General features: G+C 40.9%; 1 protein-coding gene across 1 annotated transcript in view; it reads left to right on the top strand.

Annotated features, from left to right (window-relative positions):
- UBE2G1 (ubiquitin conjugating enzyme E2 G1) overlaps window positions 1–14,545 on the top strand; it is a 99,382-nt gene extending 84,837 nt beyond the window's left edge. Inside the window, exons 5-6 of the mRNA XM_081110640.1 lie at window positions 6,775–6,897; window positions 11,544–14,545. Of these exons, the coding sequence (XP_080966766.1) occupies window positions 6,775–6,861 (87 nt within the window). The 3' untranslated portion in view covers window positions 6,862–6,897; window positions 11,544–14,545. The remainder of the gene's footprint in view (window positions 1–6,774; window positions 6,898–11,543) is intronic.
- The last annotated feature ends 4,259 nt before the right edge of the window (window positions 14,546–18,804 follow it).

The following is an 18,804-nucleotide window of genomic DNA, read 5'->3' as shown; positions in this document are numbered from 1 at the left end:
CGTCTGCCTCCTGCACACCCCACACTGGGGATGGAGCCCACCAAGAACCCATGCATGTATCCTGAAAGGAAATTGAACTGTGACCTCCTGGTTCATAGTTCAGCGCTCAACCACTGAGTCATGCAGGCTGGGCCCATATTATATTTTCACATTATATTTTTGTTTTATTAGTCTTTTTTAATAGTCTTAGTTACTCAATCTTCTGTCCTTCTTTGAAAAGCCTTTTGTTTTTATTCTTATTCTTGGAATTTTATTTGTTACTGTATATGAAAGCCAGAAGATTAAAATCACCTTTTTTTGGGGGGGGGGGGGTGGGTTACTTCAATCATATAAAAACTTAAGCCCTAGCTCAGTGGTTCTCAACCTTCTGGCCCTTTAAAACAGTTCCTCATGTTGTGACCCCCAACCATAAAATTATTTTCATTGCTACTTCATAACTGTAATGTTTCTACTGTTATGAATCGTAATGTAAATATCTGATATGCAGGATGGTCTTAGGCGACCCCTGTGAAAGGGTCGTTCGACCGCCAAAGAGGTCTCGACCCACAGGTTGAGAACCGCTGCAGCTGGTTTGGCTCAATGGATAGAGTGTTGGCCGGCGGACTAACGAGTCCTGGGTTCGATTCTGGGCAAGGGCACGCACCTTGGTTGCAGGCTCGATCCCTTGTCCTGGTTGTGGCACATACAGGAGGCAACTAATTAATGTGTCTCTCTCACATCAATGTGTGTGTCTCTCTCTCTTTCTCTCTTCCTCTCTCTCTCCCCACCCCTCTCTTCCCCTGCCCTTCCCTTCCACTCTGTCTAAAAATCAATGGAAAAATAGCCTCAGATGAGGATTAACAAAAAAACAACAACAACACAACAAAACAATTTAGGTGAGATCTTAGATGTAGAAAAACACTACATAGATAATCCCTTTTCATATCTATGGCTTTGAAATTTTGCATTTAGTAATCAAGTTGAAGTAAAGCCTGGTAGAACACTATTCTATTTTTCTGTTTAGTCAAGTATTCAAACAGTATAAGAGAGAGTGAGGGAGAAGAGGTGAAAGCTGTTTTTTAAAAAAAATCCTGCCCAGCCCGTGTGGCTTAGTTGTTGAGCCTCGACCTATGAACTGGGAGGTCACGTTCAATTCCTGGTCAGGGCACACCCCAGTGTGGGGTGTGCAGGAGGCAGCTGATCAATGATTCTCTCTCATCATCTCTCTCTCCTTCTCCCTTACTCTCTTAAGTCAATAAAAATATATATTTAAAAAAATCCTATAGAATCATTTTGAGAAGTAATTCCTGTTTCATTCACAGTTGTCAGCTCTTTTATAAGATTGGAACTGACAAGTTGAGTTTTAATCTTCAAAAAGGAGAAAATAAGAACAAATAAATATTTGACAATGTGAATAGGCAAAATTTTCATAAGGGTAGAAAATGGCCTTTATAAGAAGTTGAAATATACAAACTTGACTTCACAGACTATGCAAAATCTGTCCTGTTCTTTTTTGTGAAACCCACTGCTGCTTTGTCTGATTTAACCAGTTGTCTCATATTTAAACCACAAGCTATCTTGTAAACAGTTTTGGTTACCTTTCTTATTTGCCTTTTCTACTTGCATTGCATACCTTTTAATCATATTATTATGTATTTTTTGTTTGTTTTTCTCACCTCTCAATCAGTGAAGAATACCTATTTTAAGGAACTCCCATTTTTCTTGGAGATCTCTCTCCTGGATCCCTCCATTCTTTGGATCCAAATTAGGTTGATTAAGCCTGCTGCTTGATTGCTTTCCTTGTATTTTCATTCCTTCACTTGCTGCTCTTCTGTATTAGATCATCTGTTTCCTGGGTCTCCCCTGCCCCCTTTTTTGTTGTTAACTTTTTTCTTTTGCTGTTCTTCATCCAAGAGTAATGTTTAAGAAAAGGTGGCTGGGAATTAAGTTCTTACATGTCTGAAAGTGTTTCTGTCCTGACCTTAAAATTGATACTTTGTTTACAGAATTCTAGGGTAGAAAATAAAATTTCTACAGAATTTTTCTTTAGTACTTATTGTTACTGAGGAGAAAGTTGATGCTAGGTTCATTCTTCTGTGTCTATAGGTGCCTTTTCTTTCCTTTTTCTTTCTAGTTCCCTTTAGGTCCTTTTCTGGATTATTGGTCTTCTGAAATTTCACAATATGTAAAATTTTCCATCCCTCTAGTTGATGTATACTTTGAAGACTTCGGCTGTGGGAAATTTACCTTTTAAATTATTTTGAAAATTTTTTTCAGGTTTGGCATTCTTTCATTTTTGTTGTTAATCTTCACCTGAGGATATTTTCCTCATTGCTTTTCAGAGAGAGTTAGAAAGGGGCGGGGAGAAGCATTGATGTAAAGGAGAGACATGGATTGGCTGCCTCCTATATGTGCCCTCAGTGGGGTCGCAACAACCAAGGTATGTGCCCTTGACTAGGAGTTGAACATGCGGCACTCTAACCACTGAACACTACTGGCCAGGGCGGCATTATTCCCTCTTTTGAACTTGTAGCTATAACTCAGATTGATCCCTTGTAACTTTTAATCTAAAAATGGTGGCGAACGGCACATTTGTAATACCTTAACTAATAAAGAATTAAAAAAAAAAATGGTGCCGATTTTGAATCTTCTGTTGAATTTTTATTTTGACAGTATTACTTTTAATTTTAAATGCTTGGTCTTTTCTTCGTTGTTTCCTTTTTCATGAAATCACTCTTTAATGAACTTAATGTTTCTCTTGGGAGTTCAAATTAGAGATTTTTAAAAGTTAAATTCTGAAGTCTCTTTCTTTGAAGTCAGTTTTTCTTTTGTATTTTGAAGACTTCTTCAGAACTGTAGGTAGGCCTTCTACGTAACTATCCTCCATTCATGATAAGTAATAAATGAGGGTTTAGGAAAGCAGATTGGAGGTGTATGTATTTGTGTGTGTGTGTGTGTGTGTGTGCTTGCGCTCAGGTGCTGATTTTGTTTCCCTCGAGTGTGTGAGTAGCAAGCCAGATACTAAACTAAGAGTAAGGATTGGAGGAGGAGGGGTGTCATGTAAATGCCTAAATGAAGCATCTCTAATTTTAGTACTCTTCAGCGCAGCATATTTATATAAAATATATATATATATATATCATTATTATTTTAGGAAGGTATTAGAATTTTGCACATAGGTGGAAGGAATGCCAAACTGTTGAGCAATACAGACTTCTATTTCTTTATTTTCAGCCCTACTTCTTACTACTTCTTCTCACGTTTACCATTTTCAAGCTTTACCTTCTTTAGAGTTCTGTTTAATAGCTTCTTTCCCTCTTTTGCTCTGGTTCTATTGAAGCATTTCTAGACTGTTACTTTTTCTTCTTTCTTCATATTTCATTACTCTTTGATCTTCTGGTCTTTCATCAACCCCCCCCCCCCCCCCATTATTAGATAACTTCCTGTCATTTTCTTTGATAATGAAAAAATTCCCATATGATATTTTCTCTCAGGAAAGCAAATAGAGAAAAACATATGCTTTTTGCCCCACTGAATTCATAGGTTCTCCATTTATATAAAATGCAGAAGATAATATAACCTATCAGGTTATCCAAGTTTATGCTATACTGGATGAAACAAATGGTGGTTGTATTAGCTAGCTCCTGCTTTGGAACCATCATCTACCAATCTATCTTTTACTGGGGAAGTCATCCTTGCCCAGTCTTGTCTCAGTCATCAGAGAATGCCGGTCATATTATATCGTCTCTCTAAACTCCTTGCCATCCCCCTGCCATTGACTCTTGTCCTTTTGACTTATTTACCTACATTGTTGTAATAGCTTTCTATCTGATCCCTGCTCTTAGTCTTCAGAGAGAGAGGAAAGGAGAGGGTAACATCTATGTGAGATTGCCTCCTGCACACACCCTCCTGGGGATTGGGGATCAAGCCGAAACTGGGGCATGTGCCCTGACTGGGAATCAGACCAGCAACCTTTTGGTGCTCGGGATGACACCCAACCAACTGAGCCACACTGGCCAGGGCAGTCTTTTTTTTAACCCTCAACCTGAGATGTTTTCATTAATTTTTAGAGAGGGAGGGAGGGAGCGGGGAGATACATGGAGGGGGAGAGAAAGAGAAACAGAAACATCGATTGGTTGCCTCTTTTAAGCACCCCGACCGGGACTCGAATCCACAATCATTTGGTGTACAGGACAACACTCCAACTGAGCAACTGGCCAGGACCCTGCTCATACTCTAAATTCTCTCGGCTAAATGGTATTTTTAGGTGTCTTCCCCACCCCCCCCATCTCCCTTTGCCTAGAATTGCTCTTTTCTTCCTTTTACTTAAGTGATGAGGAAATTGCAGACTTTATAACATTTTATTCATAAATACTTAAGTAATATATCTCAGTCTCTGGACATGTTAGCATTATAATTTAGCTCATTTTATTGTAATTATTGGATTTTGGTGGTGCCTTCTTTGCTTTGAGGGCAAAATTATTTTCTAATGTGTTCCTCCACAAGGGCAGTGATTGAAGAGGTCTATGGTTTTCGCTGTTTGTAAATGGATGTTATTTTATAAAAAGGTGGGAAAAGAAGCCTGGGCATTTTTGTGGGAATTTCCTACTATGTATTTACATGCTAGATAAATCAGCTCTGTTCTTGTGCGAAACTGTGCCAGTGCTGCTTCGTGTTCCTTTTTCATGTGTCTGGCAGTGATAGTGATATTGTTTCATTCTTCTCCACCGTCGCCCCCCCATGAAGTAGTGCTCAGTATCATCTCAATGTGATGTACTCCACCTGTCTACTGTATATAGGAGAGTTTTGTCTTTTTTACTTTCTGGTTGCTTCCGTCAGGGAGAGTCAGTAATCCTTCAGATAGCTTGCATATCTTATTTATAAGTTGTACTTTTCTTATCAATCCTATCTAATAAAAGAGAAACATGGTAATTAGTGTACGACTGCTACCCTTCCCATTGGCTAATCAGGGAGTTATGCAAATTAACTGCCAGCCAAGATGGCAGCCGGCAGCCAGGCAGCTGGAAGTGAACATGAGGCTTGCTTGCTTCAGTGATGGAGGACTCCAACGTTCCCCGCCTGCCTTGCTGCCCTCTGAGTCTGCAGCTTGAAACATTGTAACAAATATAGAAGCTAAACCAGCAGTGGGCAAACTACGGCCCGTGGGCCGGATCCGGCCCATTTGAAATGAATAAAACTAATAAAAAAAAAAGACCGTACCCTTTCATGTAATGATGTTTACTTTGAATTTATATTAGTTCACACAAACACTCCATCCATGCTTTTGTTCTGGCCCTCCGGTCCAGTTTAAGAACCCATTGTGGCCCTCGAGTCAAAAAGTTTGCCCACCCCTGAGCTAAACAAAACCCCAGAAACCTGCTTTCAGCGAGCCGGGATCTCAGAGCTGGAGTTATACATTGTTTCGATTATAGAACCCAAACAAACCAGATACCTGCTTTCAGCAGCAGAAGCCTCAGAGCTGGAGCCAGAGCTAAAGCTGGCCCAGAATAAAAGAGAAAAAAAGGAGCAGTTGGGAGCTTCAGCCCTCAGCCCCTCACCCAGACTAGCCAGGCACCCTAGTGGGGACCCCCACCCTGAAGGGTGTGTGACCAGCTGCAAACAGCCATCATCCCCTCACCCAGGCTGGCCAGGCACCCCAGTGGGGACCCCCACCCTGATCCAGGACACCCTTCAGGGCAAACCAGCCGGCACCCACCCATGCACCAGGCCTCTATCCTATATAGTATAAGGGTAATATGCCTCCCAGCACCGGGATCAGAGGAGCCGAGAGGCCTCCCGGCACTGGGATCAGCATGACAGGGGGCAGCGCCCAAACCCCCTGATCGCCCTGCAGCTCTGTGTGTGACAGGGGGCGGGGCCACAACCTCCCTATCCGCCCTGCTCTGTTCGTGACAGGGGAAGGCGCCCCAACCTCCTGATCAGCCCTGCTCTGTGCTTGATACGGGGGAGCTCCCCAACCCCCTGATCGCCTTGCGGCTCTGTGTGTGACAGGGTGCAGTGCGCCCCCCCCCCCCCCCCCACGGGCCCTGCTCTGTGTGTGACGGGGTAGAGCCATAACCTCCCCATCGGCCCTGCCCTGAGTGTGAGAGTGGCGGCACCCCAACCCCCTGATGGGCCCTGCTCTGTGTGTGACGGGGGGGGGGGGAGCTCCCCAACCCACTGATGGGCCCTGCTCTGTGCGTGACGGGGTGGCGCCGCAACCTCCCCATCGACCCTGCCTTGAGTGTGACGGGGCGGTGCCCCAACCCCCCAATCGGCCCTACCCTGAGCGTGACTGAGGGTGGCATCGCAACCTCCCAATCCGCCCTGCTCTGTGCATGACAGGGGGCGGCGCCCCAACTCCCCAATCGGCCCTGCTCTGAGCCCGACCAGGGGCTGCACCTAGGGTTTGGGCCTGCCCTCTGCCACCCGGGAGCAGGCCTAAGCCAGCAGGTTTATCTCCCGAGGGGTCCCAGACTGTGAGTGGACACAGGCCGGGCTGAGGGACCCCCCCTCCCCCCCGAATGCACAAATTTTTGTGCACCAGGCCTCTAGTATAATATAAAACTGTTAATGATCTTTCCCTTTTCAAGAGAATTTTGCTTATAGTGGTGATTTGCATGGGGGGGTTTCTACTCTTTTATCCCAGCAGAGTGCCTTGCAGAAGTATTTTTTGACTCCTTTTCTATCTTATCAGCTTACATATTGTCAAAGCATTACATTCAAAGTAAAATTAGTATTAGAAATTATAAGAGGAATTGATAAAGTCAGTTGATCTCACTTCTGTACCTACAGAAAGAATGGAGGGAAGACAGAAATGGAGAATTCAAAAGAAAAGTTGCCCGCTGTGTAAGAAAAAGCCAAGAGACTGCTTTTGAGTGACATTTATTCAATATCTGTAATTTTACTTATTTCAGGGTAAGTTCATTTTAAAAATCATATTATTACTTTGCCTTTTTTATAAATGTTATATTTTTTTGGGGAAATTATGTGATTTAGTTATTTGAATTGCATTTTTTATTGGCTTCAGTTTCTAGTGGTTAGTATCCAGTAGTTTGCTGTTTCTCAACAGAAACAGTGTATAACTTACTTGCTTTTTCTTTTAGTAGGCCCAGCTGTTTTCAAGTAGGTATACCAAACTAGTTAGTATGGTAGCAGTTTATTTCTTTTTCAGAAACTAGAGATGGTAAAATTTCCAATGATAAAGTGCTTATTTCAAGTTTCTTCCATTTTACCATTGCTTTTTTTTTGTAATTTTATCAGTTTGTATTCCCAAACAATATTGGATGTCTTGAATTGTATATATGGAATTATAATGCATCCTTTTTTTATGACTTATTATTCAATATCAGATTCTTGAAATTGGTCTGTATTATGTGCAGCTACATTTAATCTGTTTTCACTGTTATGTAGTGGGTTATTAGATAAATTACGTCTCTCCTCTAATTTCTTAATTGCATTTATTTTCCAGATTATGGCGGGGGTTTTTTGCTTGTTTATTTTGCTTTGTTTTTGCTATTATAGAGAATGTGGCTATTCTTGTTTCTTGCTGCACATGTACTATGTGTTTCTTTAGTGTGTATACCTATGGGTGGAATTGTTAAGGTTATATACTATCTCTGATTTCTGAAGAGACTCAGATCTACTTTTTGATCTCTTTTTTTTTTTAATATATTTTTAATTGATTTTTTACAGAGAGGAAGGGAGAGAGATATAGATAGTTAGAAACATCGATGAGAGAGAAACATCGATCAGCTGCCTCCTGCACACCTCCTACTGGGGATGTGCCCGCAACCCAGGCACATGCCCTTGACCGGAATCGAACCTGGGACCCTTCAGTCCGCAGGCTGACGCTCTATCCACTGAGCCAAACCGGTTTCAGCTGATCTCTTTATAATAACCTGAAATGCTGAAAATTAACTTGACTTATTGCTGTTACCACCAGATATAATAATAAGCTTATAGTCTCAAAATTATTTGTTTTTCATCTTGTTTATATCCTTTTTATTTTTGCTAATAATTTTGTTATTTCATTATCATTACATGTAATACCTCCATCACATCTAGTCAGTGGTCCATGTCTTTTCCCTTCTTTAACTCTTGCTTTCCACCACCTTAGATCAAGTTCTTGTTACTAGACACTGCCTTAGTCTGCTAGTTTTGAACATCCTTCATGCCAGCCTCTACTTCATCCTGAGTATTTGTTCTGGATACAGCTGCACATTGATCTTCACAAAGCTCAACTCATTGCATCGGTTGGTTTATGAGTATGACAAAATCTTAGGAACAACAGACACACTCATGGTTTTTACCCATATCATTTTCAAGTTAGAAAAGGGCTTGGCGACAACAAAGAATTGATGAGGAACGAAATAACATATTGAAGCCTAAGCTTATGTGTGGTTTTACCTTAACAGTACTTCAAAACTTTAGGAAATAACGAAGAATTTTATTACTTTTACCTTGATAATATATTGTAAGTTAGATAAGTACTAATGAAGTGTCAGAAACAAATTTTATAAGGGATTATATATTATCTCCTTTACTAGTGGGACTAGAGTTAATTTATGCTTATAACATTCACATCTTTAGGATATATTTATTGCCCTAACCGGTTTGGCTCAGTGGATAGAGCGTCGGCCTGCAGACTGAAGGGTCCCAGGTTCGATTCCGGTCAAGGGCATGTACCTTGGTTGCAGGCACATCCCCAGTAGGAGGTGTGCAGGAGGCAGCTGATCGATGTTTCTCTCTCATCGATGTTTCTAACTCTCTATTCCTATCCCTTCCTCTCTGTAAAAAATCAATAATATATATATATTTTTTTAAACAGATATATTTGTCAAACTCTGACTGATCTGGCTTAGTTGGTTGAGCATCATCCCATGCACCAGGACATTGCAGGTTCGATTCTGGTCAAGGGCACATGCCCAGGTTGCAGACTTGATCTCTTGTAGACACTAAGAGAGAAACATACCTTTTTATGTCTGATCTAACTGGCTAAATTAACTTGCAGAAGGCAGCCAATCGATGTTGCTCTTACATGATGTTTCTCTCCCTCTCTCTAAAAATCAATAAATTATTTAAAAAAAGAGATATACCTCTCAAGATTAAAGTTCACTTATCAAAAAGATAGAGTCAAAAAATGTTGAGTTAAAATACCTCATTACGTAGAATAAGTTAATTGAAAAACAGTATACTGTTACTCATGAAACTAAACTAATTACTGTTTTTAAAGAGTATGGAAGCAATAATTGGAAATCTTCACTAACATATGTCAGCACTGTTCACACATTAATAACAAAACAGCCTTCTTTAAAGTTGCAAGTACTCCAGATATATTCAGTATGCATATTGTGGCAGCTTAGAGTCCTTAATAGAATTTTAAATGAAATTAATGCACTCTTTTTTTCCAGTGATTAATTTTAGTTACTATCTTAGTTATGCTACTGTTAAGCTTGTTTTTTTCTGTACTTTTAATTCAACATTGTCTTTTGATATTTTGCTAGCTCAATAATATATATATATATATATATATCTGCTTCCTTTTTTAATAGTTGCATATTATTTTTTTATTTTTATTGATTTCAGAGAGGAAGGGAGAGAGAGAGATAGAAACATCAATGATGAGAATCATTGATCGGCTGCCTCCTGCATGCCTCCTACTGGGGATCGAGCCCACAGCTTGGGCATGTGCCCTGACCAGGAATTGAACCCGGGATCCTTCAGTCCTTAGGCCGATGCTCTATCCACTGAGCCAAACTGGCTAGGGTGAAAGTTCCATGTTATTAAGAATCAAGATTTATATCTGAAATGAGAGGTAACACCAAGAACAGGAGACACACTGAGCTTATTTCAGTTCTTGTTAATGAATATTTGTTAAATGCCTACTATTTGCAAAGGCATGATAGTTACATAGATACATTATCTACATTATCCTGCCCAATTAAAAAGCCGTTAATTTAGCCAGTTAGATCAGACATAAAAAGGTAAGGTTAAATCACATTAAAAACTCCAGTAGGAGTAGAAGCAGAGTATGGTTTTGATAAGTCAGCACATGCCTAAGTACTGAATGGTTACGATGGTTAGGACAGAGATTAGACATAGAGGTGCTGGTGAGATTGGAAGTTTCCAGAGTAGAGGTGAAAATTCACTTGATGTAGGGAGCAGTACTTATTAGGGCCAAGGACAGCATCTTGTATAATTTCCACACTGAGGGACAGAAGGAAGAAACAGAGACAGAAACATATGGGCTGGTTGGCCACAAGAAGGAGAGTGAAGCATTACTGACCTCAGACAGGGAGTGGATGTGGATGGTCACCAATGCCAGGACATAAGACAAAGAATCCTATATAATAAAAGTCTAATATGCTAAGTGTCCGGTTGTCCGTTCAACCAAAGTGTAATATGCTAATGATATGCTAAGGCCGCTCAATCACTCGCTATGATGGGCACTGACCACCAGGGGGCAGACACTCTGACCGGTTGGTTAGCATGCTACTAGGATCCGGCTGATTGGGGCTGAGCAAGAAAGGCCGGACATGCCCTGGAACCCTCCCGGGGTCCCTCCCCAGCTGGCCAACTTCCTGCATCCCTCCCCAGCTCCGATTGTGCACTGGTGGGGTCTCGTGGCCTGGCCTGCACCCTCACAATCCAGGTTTGAGGGACAACTTCCCCCCGCCACCCCCCCGGCCCCCCCCCCCACACACACGTGTGCACGAATTTCGTGCACCGGGCCTCTAATAAGATATAAGAATCAGTTTTGGTGGAAAACCAGTGAATTGGTGATATGCAGGGCAGGTGAGAGGGGAGAATTGTTTTCTACTAGTATACTTAGTGCCAGTTCAGTATGAATTGGAACTTTTGGAAGTGTCTGTGTGAAAGTAATGGGAAAACTTCTTGATACTAAGCTGTTTTATTTTTTTTTAAATATATTTTATTGATTTTTTACAGAGAGGAAGGGAGAGAGATAGTTAAAAACATCGATGAGAGAGAAACATCGATCAGCTGCCTCTTGCGCATCCCCCCTGGGGAAGTGCCCGCAACCCAGGTACATGCCCTTGACCGGAATCGAACCCGGGACCCTTCGGTCCGCAGGCTGACGCTCTATCCACTGAGCCAAACCAGTTTCGGCGATACTAAGCTGTTTATTAATTCATGGACTGCTTTCACTTAAGAATGGCTAACCACTACCCCTGAGCGAGTACTTTTATTGTCTGTGATATCAAAAAGTGTTTTTTATTTGGAAGCATACTGTCTGCTCTGTATTTTTAGGGCCTTTTAATAAAATGTGTGACTTTAACAGGTGGATGGATATATGGTGCTTGGGCCAAATGCCCTAACCATTGAGCCACTGGCCATGGCAGGAACTACATTTAAAATTTTATTTACTATTACTTAAATGTAAAGTGAAGTGGCCATATGTGGCTCCCATATTGGACAAACACAAAGGTTACCTTAAAATGAAATTAATTTGTTTTTAAAGAAATAGCATGTGAGTAAAAATTTATAATAGATTCTTTTGTAATTTATAAATTTATTTTATAATGCTGTTTGTTTTGTTGTAGGTCTCCAATCGAGAAACATGGCACTGTTTTTCCTGCACTCTACCCACCTATTGCTGGACTTCTCTTGTAACAAGTTGGCAAACACTGGCTGGAACTGGGCTGCAATAAAACATGCCAGTATCATTGCTGACAAGAGCCTAACAAGTGCCAACTTACAGATGATTACGTATTTTGAATTCTAATGAACTGTTTTAACCTTCAGGAAGAATTGTAAAGACCTGTACATAGCACAACATGATCCGGATAATATATATACTGTTCATGTACATCCACAAATACACCTTGTACCAAATAATGCTTTCTTGTAGTAGAATAAGAATCGTGTAAATTCTAAAAGATTTTAGCAGGTTTTCTTCCCCTACTCATTGTTTCTTATGTTTTAAAAGACTCTTTAAAGCATGTCAGATGAAAAGCAATTAGGATGAAAAGTTTCCATTTAATTTCCTTTAAACCATTGAGGCTTCATTAAACTCTTTCCATTTACTAAAGTTTGTATCTTCTTTGTTTTGACACACTCCCCTTTGTGTTTATCTCTTCTATCTGCCAGAAGGTTTTCAAATCATTTAGTTCCAATACTGAAATACTAAATAAGCAGTTACTTGATTTTAATGATGACTTCGGAGGAGTGGTCATCACTAGGTGCTTTGTCCTTTTTGTATTCTAGTTGTACCCGTCACTTGGATTGGATGTAGCAATAACATTTTTTGGCTGTTGAGAGCTCTTGAACTGTCATTATTCCTAAGAACTAAAAAGAGTTGGTTCTGAATTCAATTTAGTGAAATTTACCCCAATTATACAAAATTCTGATTTGGTTTTATTTTTGCCCTCCAGTTACCTAATGTTAAAGTTGGATGACTAAAGCATGCACAGCTACAGGCTTTCTACTTAACTTCTGGGTTTGCTATTAAAAATGCTATTTACCCTCATAACCTTAGCCCTTCATATTTCTTTGCCTCGATTCTTCTATACTCAGATTTTTCTCACTTATTGTACAAAGAAATTGCGATGTATATTTTCATGTAATTTGATTTTGGAATTCTGTCACCTTATGTAGTGAGTTCTTCCAAAATATAATTTTTTTCCAATAATTGTCAAGTTGTTGGCTTTTATTGTATTGAATGAAGGTTATAATACTGAATGCCAGAGAAGTGCAGTTTAGAAAAATCTCAGGTTGATTCTTTATGCAAACAAACTCTTAATACTTGAAAATCACATGACCATGACAGTATATTTATTTGTCTCTATCTAGATTCTTAAGTGAATCTCAAAGCATTACAGAGGTGTAAATGCTTTCTGTTTTGACATACAGATTCTGTCACTGACAGTGCACTTGGATTTTATTAATGTTTGAGTATAAATATATTTCGTGAGTTTTCTAAAATAATTTCAGGAAATGGTAAAATGAGCATGTACAATGTTAAAGGGAGGTCCAGATTCCTCTCTGTTTGGTGTGAGGTTGGGATTGGGAAGTAGTTTTTGGCAGATGAGGGATAGAACTTGAGACAGTACCAGATTGGACATGGTATTTGTGAGAATTGGTGCATCTCTGCTCTGATGAGTTTGGAGAACTATTTTGGCAGAATAATGAAAGGATTCCTGCAAGTAGCCTAGTCCTTTATGAACTTTGCATGTCCTTTTTTAAGCAGAAGTAAAATGGTTAAGGACGTAGTCACCATAGAGAGTGATTTTTCTAAATCTCAGGCTGTTTTCCACTCTGAAGCATTATAAAAACCCATAAATGTGTAATGACTGAATGTGAAATTTTTTATTTTATTCATTGTGGCCCAAATTTCTTTAAGAACTTTGTGACTTTTTTTTTTAAGACTCTTAAGAATTGTTGCCCCTAAGTGTCAGTACTGCACACCTACCTGGGACTTTGAACGCAATCCCTTTACTCTTAAATCAGAAATTGTTCACATGGTGGTGGTTGTGACAAAATGAAGTCTGAATTTTGCTATCCTGTTGCAAAAATTCTGCCTAGCAATCTGTTGAGTTTAAAACCTAGTGATTTGGGAGTGGCAAATGACCTAGTAACTCAGGGACAACTATTCTTGGAACTTTTAAGTGCCACTTTAATTCAGTTACTTTGGTATAATCATATGTGTTTAGTTTAGATCTAGAAGGGAGAGCCAGAAATGAGTGCACCTTTCCACCTGGTGCCCTGGCCATGCTACACATGGAAACACAGGCCTAGATAGATGTTTTGACTTTTCCTCTGTCAGAGGTGTCATCTGTGCCTTTCCAAGAGTTCATCTGACAGTGTGAATTTAAATGCCTCCATATTTGTTAAATCACACTTGGGTGACACTGATCCAGGTGGCTGTTGTCCCACCAGTGCCTTGCCGTTAGTGTGAGGTGAGTCCTCTCTGCTTTAGGAAAAGGATTTTTCTCCCTAACCTTGTGCCAACTATTGACATCTCCATAGTCATGGATTATAGAACTGTTGGCTGCTTCCTAAATTTATTCTAAGTTCTTGTAAAGGCTTATAGAATTCAGTCTGTTCATAACAGGATAGATGATGTCAGTGGCTTTTTGGCCTCTTTGTAAAGAGTTTAAAATCCATATGAAGTTGGTTTTACCTTGTTATTTATAAGGTAATATCTTTGTGAGGTTATTCCACTGGTTGTGTGATCACTTGGGTGTCACTAGTATTTTTTAATGGCCTTCATTCTTAGTTGTGAAATTTTATCTTACACTCACTCACCCTTTACAAATCTGCCTATTTGGGGTTGTGGTGCCTGTGTATCTTTGCCCGTCTGGTCTCCAGTTGGTGGAATTACCTTTTGTACTGCCACTTCTCAGCATCTTTGAAATTTGACATAATGTTGCTTCATTCCAGTTTTAGTTCTGTAATTTGTTGATTGTATTTAACTATGTGAGTTCTGTTTTGATGTTTACTGTATTGTAAAGCACCTCAATCATGTGATGGGGGCTCTATAAATCAATAAATGATGACTTAGAGGCTGTATCATGAGCTATTTTGGTTTTAGGATGCAGGTCTCAAAAGCAAGTTGTGGGATTCTTTTTATATAAACAGCCCATGATACCAAAAGGTCCACAAGGGGAACCTTGATAAAAAAAATTTTAAAACTTCATTTAAAGAAGGAACCAGAGGGTGGGAAGTTTACTTCCAACCAGATATAATGGTCTTAAATTTTCTAGTAAAGGATCAACCACCCTTCTTTAATCAGAGTTTTCTGTGATGCTAATTTAGAATCTAAATAAAATGAGCACATGTTAGAGCATTATCAGAAATTTTGTCTTTGGTCTAAACTGGCTCTACCATAAAGATAAGCAAAAGATGAAGGACCCAGACTCAAATGTGAACTGGAAGAGACCACAGGCACCATCTCAATCACCCTATTCCCTCTTTTAAATAGATGGACACACTTGGCCCAAATCTCTGCACAGGACCACTTAGTAAGTTAGTGGCAAAAGAGGCAATATAGTTTTGTTTTGTTTAAATAGGATGTCAATATTCAGCTTCTTACCCTACATTTTTTACATATAGTTCAGTGTTAGGTGTTGAAAGCTTGTTTGTGTTGATACAAGTTGCCAGTGGCTATTAAGATCTCTTCCTTACAAACAGAAAACATGGAGCTGAGCTTGCTTTTTACAAAGCAAGAAAATCCTTGGGAGCTGTTGGGGAAGATTGGGAGTCATTTTCCAAGTTTAATTTCCCTGGTAAATATATTTGAAATAAAATTATTACAGAAGGGCGTGAATAATGTTGCTGAACACTCCGTTTTATGCATAACCATCTACTCAAGGTTCATAGCAAAAAGGTTTTATTTGCGTGCTGCTGCCAATGCAACTGAGGTTTTAGGTGTGCTACATTGTGCCAGGCACTAACTGGGCTTTTAGTAAAGACCAGTTGATTTTCTCCCAACCTCTCAGAGGGTTTGTAACCATGTTATTAAATTAAGTTTTTTATTTTCTGGGGGATTGCAAACCTCAACAGGATTCAGTCTGCAGAGCAAGTTATTTCTAGGTAAAGTATTTTTGGTCACTCAGTTTCAGATATAATCTGCTAGGGTAGGATTAGGCTTTTTGACTCGTTGAGTCAGCGCATCACACTGAGCTATAGTGAAAATGATTAAAGAATTTTGAATCCTATTCACATGGGTGGAATGAATTGAAGGAAGAGGTTCACAAAAGGCAGCCATATCTCAGGCAGGAGCTGCACAGAAAACCACAGGAAAGATACTTGATTTTTCTCTCCTGCCAGCAGTATTAGGAATAAGTGACACTGGTGACATCTCATTTATCCCTAAAGAGCACCAGCTTCTATTTATTGAGGTTCTGTGTGACAGGCTTTTGCTAGGTAGGCTTCATAAAGGATCTAGCCAAATTCTTACATGGATCCTTCAAATCTCATAAGGAAAGAGGTTCAGATAAATTTGTCAAGCAAATTTCATGGCCAGGTTTCAGTTCCACAAAGGTAGTCAAGCACCTTACGTGCTGGGTGCTGTTATCCCTTACCTCACGAACATCTTTTCTAGGGTCACATGGAGAGTGGATGTGTTGAGGTTGGTACTTGAACTCAATTCATTGGACTTGGCACCAGTCTGGGTCTAGCAATGCCCTTCCTCCTCCTACCATGTTATGGCACTGCCTCCCCAGAAAGTCTGTTCCCTTGTGCTCTTAAGGCAGTCAGCATTTATCCCTTCTGTATTTCATGTTCCTTGCCCGAGACAATTCCACATTACGTTTCTATTAACCTGGTGCTAAACCATTCGTAGACGACCAGTTGCTGGGTCGGGGTTTTGTATGTAGCAGAGCAGCTCCCTCACTGCAATCTATTGAAAGTCAGCCCTCAACAGAAGGGTTCGTAAAAAGAAAAAAAAAGTTTCTATTAATCTGATAGAAAAACCTGAATTAGGTCTTAAGATGAACGATGTTTTCTAGTGCTCAACATTTTCAAGATGACCGTATTTCAGGTCATATCTATTGTAGCTCCATCCAAGTCTGTTGGGTGTTGTAGTCGCTGAGTACTACAGATGTTTTCATTTACAGGCGTTAAGGAGTCTTCTAGAGCTCAGAGGACTCATGCCAGGTAGAGCCCACTCAGAAGACAAGGGCCCAGAGGCAGGGTTGTATGAAAGGTGTTCCCAAAAGGACTGCTTTTACCTGTTAGAGGGCTTCTTGAAGGTGAGTTTTGATGAGGAGGTAGTCAAGCCCTTGCGTGGATTAAATCTCTTAAAGGGAAAGGGGGAGGATTTGAAGTTAGGAATAAACACATGCTCTCTAGGGGAAAAGGTCATCAAATGCTCTAAGGGTCATGACCCTTCAAATCATTAAGAACCATGGATTCTGGTCCAACTCCTTCAAATAGATGGATAGATGGAGAATCTGAGATGGCAGTGTAAAGCTTGCAGGGACTTGCCCATGACCAACACAGGAAATCAGTTGCAGAGCCAAACTTGAACCCAGTTCTCCAGACTCCTGGTATAGGTCACAGTGGTAACAACTCCTCAAACATTCTGAACAGCTGCTGTACACCAGACACTAATTAGGCTGGTGTAGGTGAGGCAAAGGTAAGTCATATGCCAGTGATGGCGAACCTATGACACACGTGTCAGAGGTGACACGCGAACTCATTTTTGGGTTGATTTTTCTTTGTTAAATGGCATTTAAATATATAAAATAAATATCAAAACTGTAAGTCTTTGTTTTACTATGGTTGCAAATATCAAAAAATTTCTATATGTGACACGGCACCAGAGTTAAGTTAGGGTTTTTCAAAATGCTGACACGCCGAGCTCAAAAGGTTCGCCATCACTGTCATATGCTGTCAGACCAGACATCAGTCATGTCACCACTTTTATGTCATTTTATGTTGTGACCCAGACAATACTTGTAGGGTACTGTTAAGGTAAAACAGATGAGGCTTCTTGGCCACCCTGATGGCCCCAAGGGCTCACCTTTTGGCACACTTACAACCCATTCTTGACAGCCAGGGAAGCTTTGCGCTAGGACACTTCCATGGAACCTGGCAAAGTATAGTATTCCCCTCGCCTTCTTAGTCTAAGGCAGTGGTTCTCAACCTTCTGGCCCTTTAAATACAGTTCCTCATGTTGTGACCCAACCATAAAATTATTTTTGTTGCTACTTCATAACTGTAATGTTGCTACTGTTACGAATCATAATGTAAATATCTGATATGCAGAATGGTCTTAGGCGACCCCTGTTAAAAGGTCGTTTGACCGCCAAAGGGGTCGCGACCCACAGGTTGAGAACCGCTGGTCTAAGTGCTGCTTGCTCAGTGCAGCTCCTCTAAGCACCTCCCTACCCATACCGCCACATCTTTAGTTTCCCCGCCACAACTGGACCATCATTTCCCCGGGCATCTTATTGTTCTTACATATTTCAATAACCCTCTTCCCTCCCATCTCCCAGGTGTCCCTTAGCCAGACGTACTCTTCCTCAAAATTTTAACCCATGACCCCGTTTCCCGTGTTCTGAACTCCAAATTCTTCCTCCACCTCGCTCACTACCCACTAATGCTTAATCCTGGTAGCACCGAAAACTTCGACTTCAAGTCCTCCCCCTTTTCTGTTCTGACACGCTCATCCTGTTCTCAAATCCTTCTTTCAACCCATCCTCTCTGACTCTTACAGCTTTAATAAAAGTAGTCTCAAAAAAAAGTACATATAGGAGACACTGAAACAGGACTTCCAACCTGTGTCCAACGTTTCTTCATTCTCTTCTGGTTGGTACTCTTGCCTACAAACTTCAAACATAACATCGATGCCATCCAGCGCTCGCCCCGATCTCCCCCCACCCTCATCTATGTCCCCATGTTTTAGTAGAATAACAGTGACTCCCTTTTGCATTCGCTTGCAGGGCATCCCGTCTCCCCAGGGACCTAGAACCATCTTTAGCCTTTCCCTCTCCTTTGGCTCTTTTCTCTCAGCCTCTCAGATCTTTACCAACAAAATCTAAAGACCCCCCGCCCCTCTCACGGCCAAATGCTCCCAAAGAGGAGTCTACGCTGCCCATCCCTTCCAGGGCCCTCCCGAGGGAGTGCAATCTGATAGAGCCAGGTCGGTGCCTGATCATCCCGGGCTTCGAAGGCACTCGGTGAACAGAGACAAGCTTTTGGATTTTCCGGCTACTCCCTCCACTTTCATTCACTGCTTTTTCACAGTCTAGCTCCTCCCTTTGCCTGGACTCCCGTGACTCTCGCGAGACCTGCGGCCTCTGTTACGCGCCCGCCCCGATTGAGCGGCGCACTTCTCGCGAGGCTGCAGGCAGGGCC

The sequence above is a fragment of the Myotis nattereri genome, assembly GCF_964212035.1.
Source record: "Myotis nattereri genome assembly, chromosome: 16".
Classification (NCBI taxonomy): Eukaryota; Metazoa; Chordata; class Mammalia; order Chiroptera; family Vespertilionidae; genus Myotis; species Myotis nattereri.
Note: the sequence above shows the minus strand (reverse complement) of the source record. Positions and strands in the feature narration are given on the sequence as shown.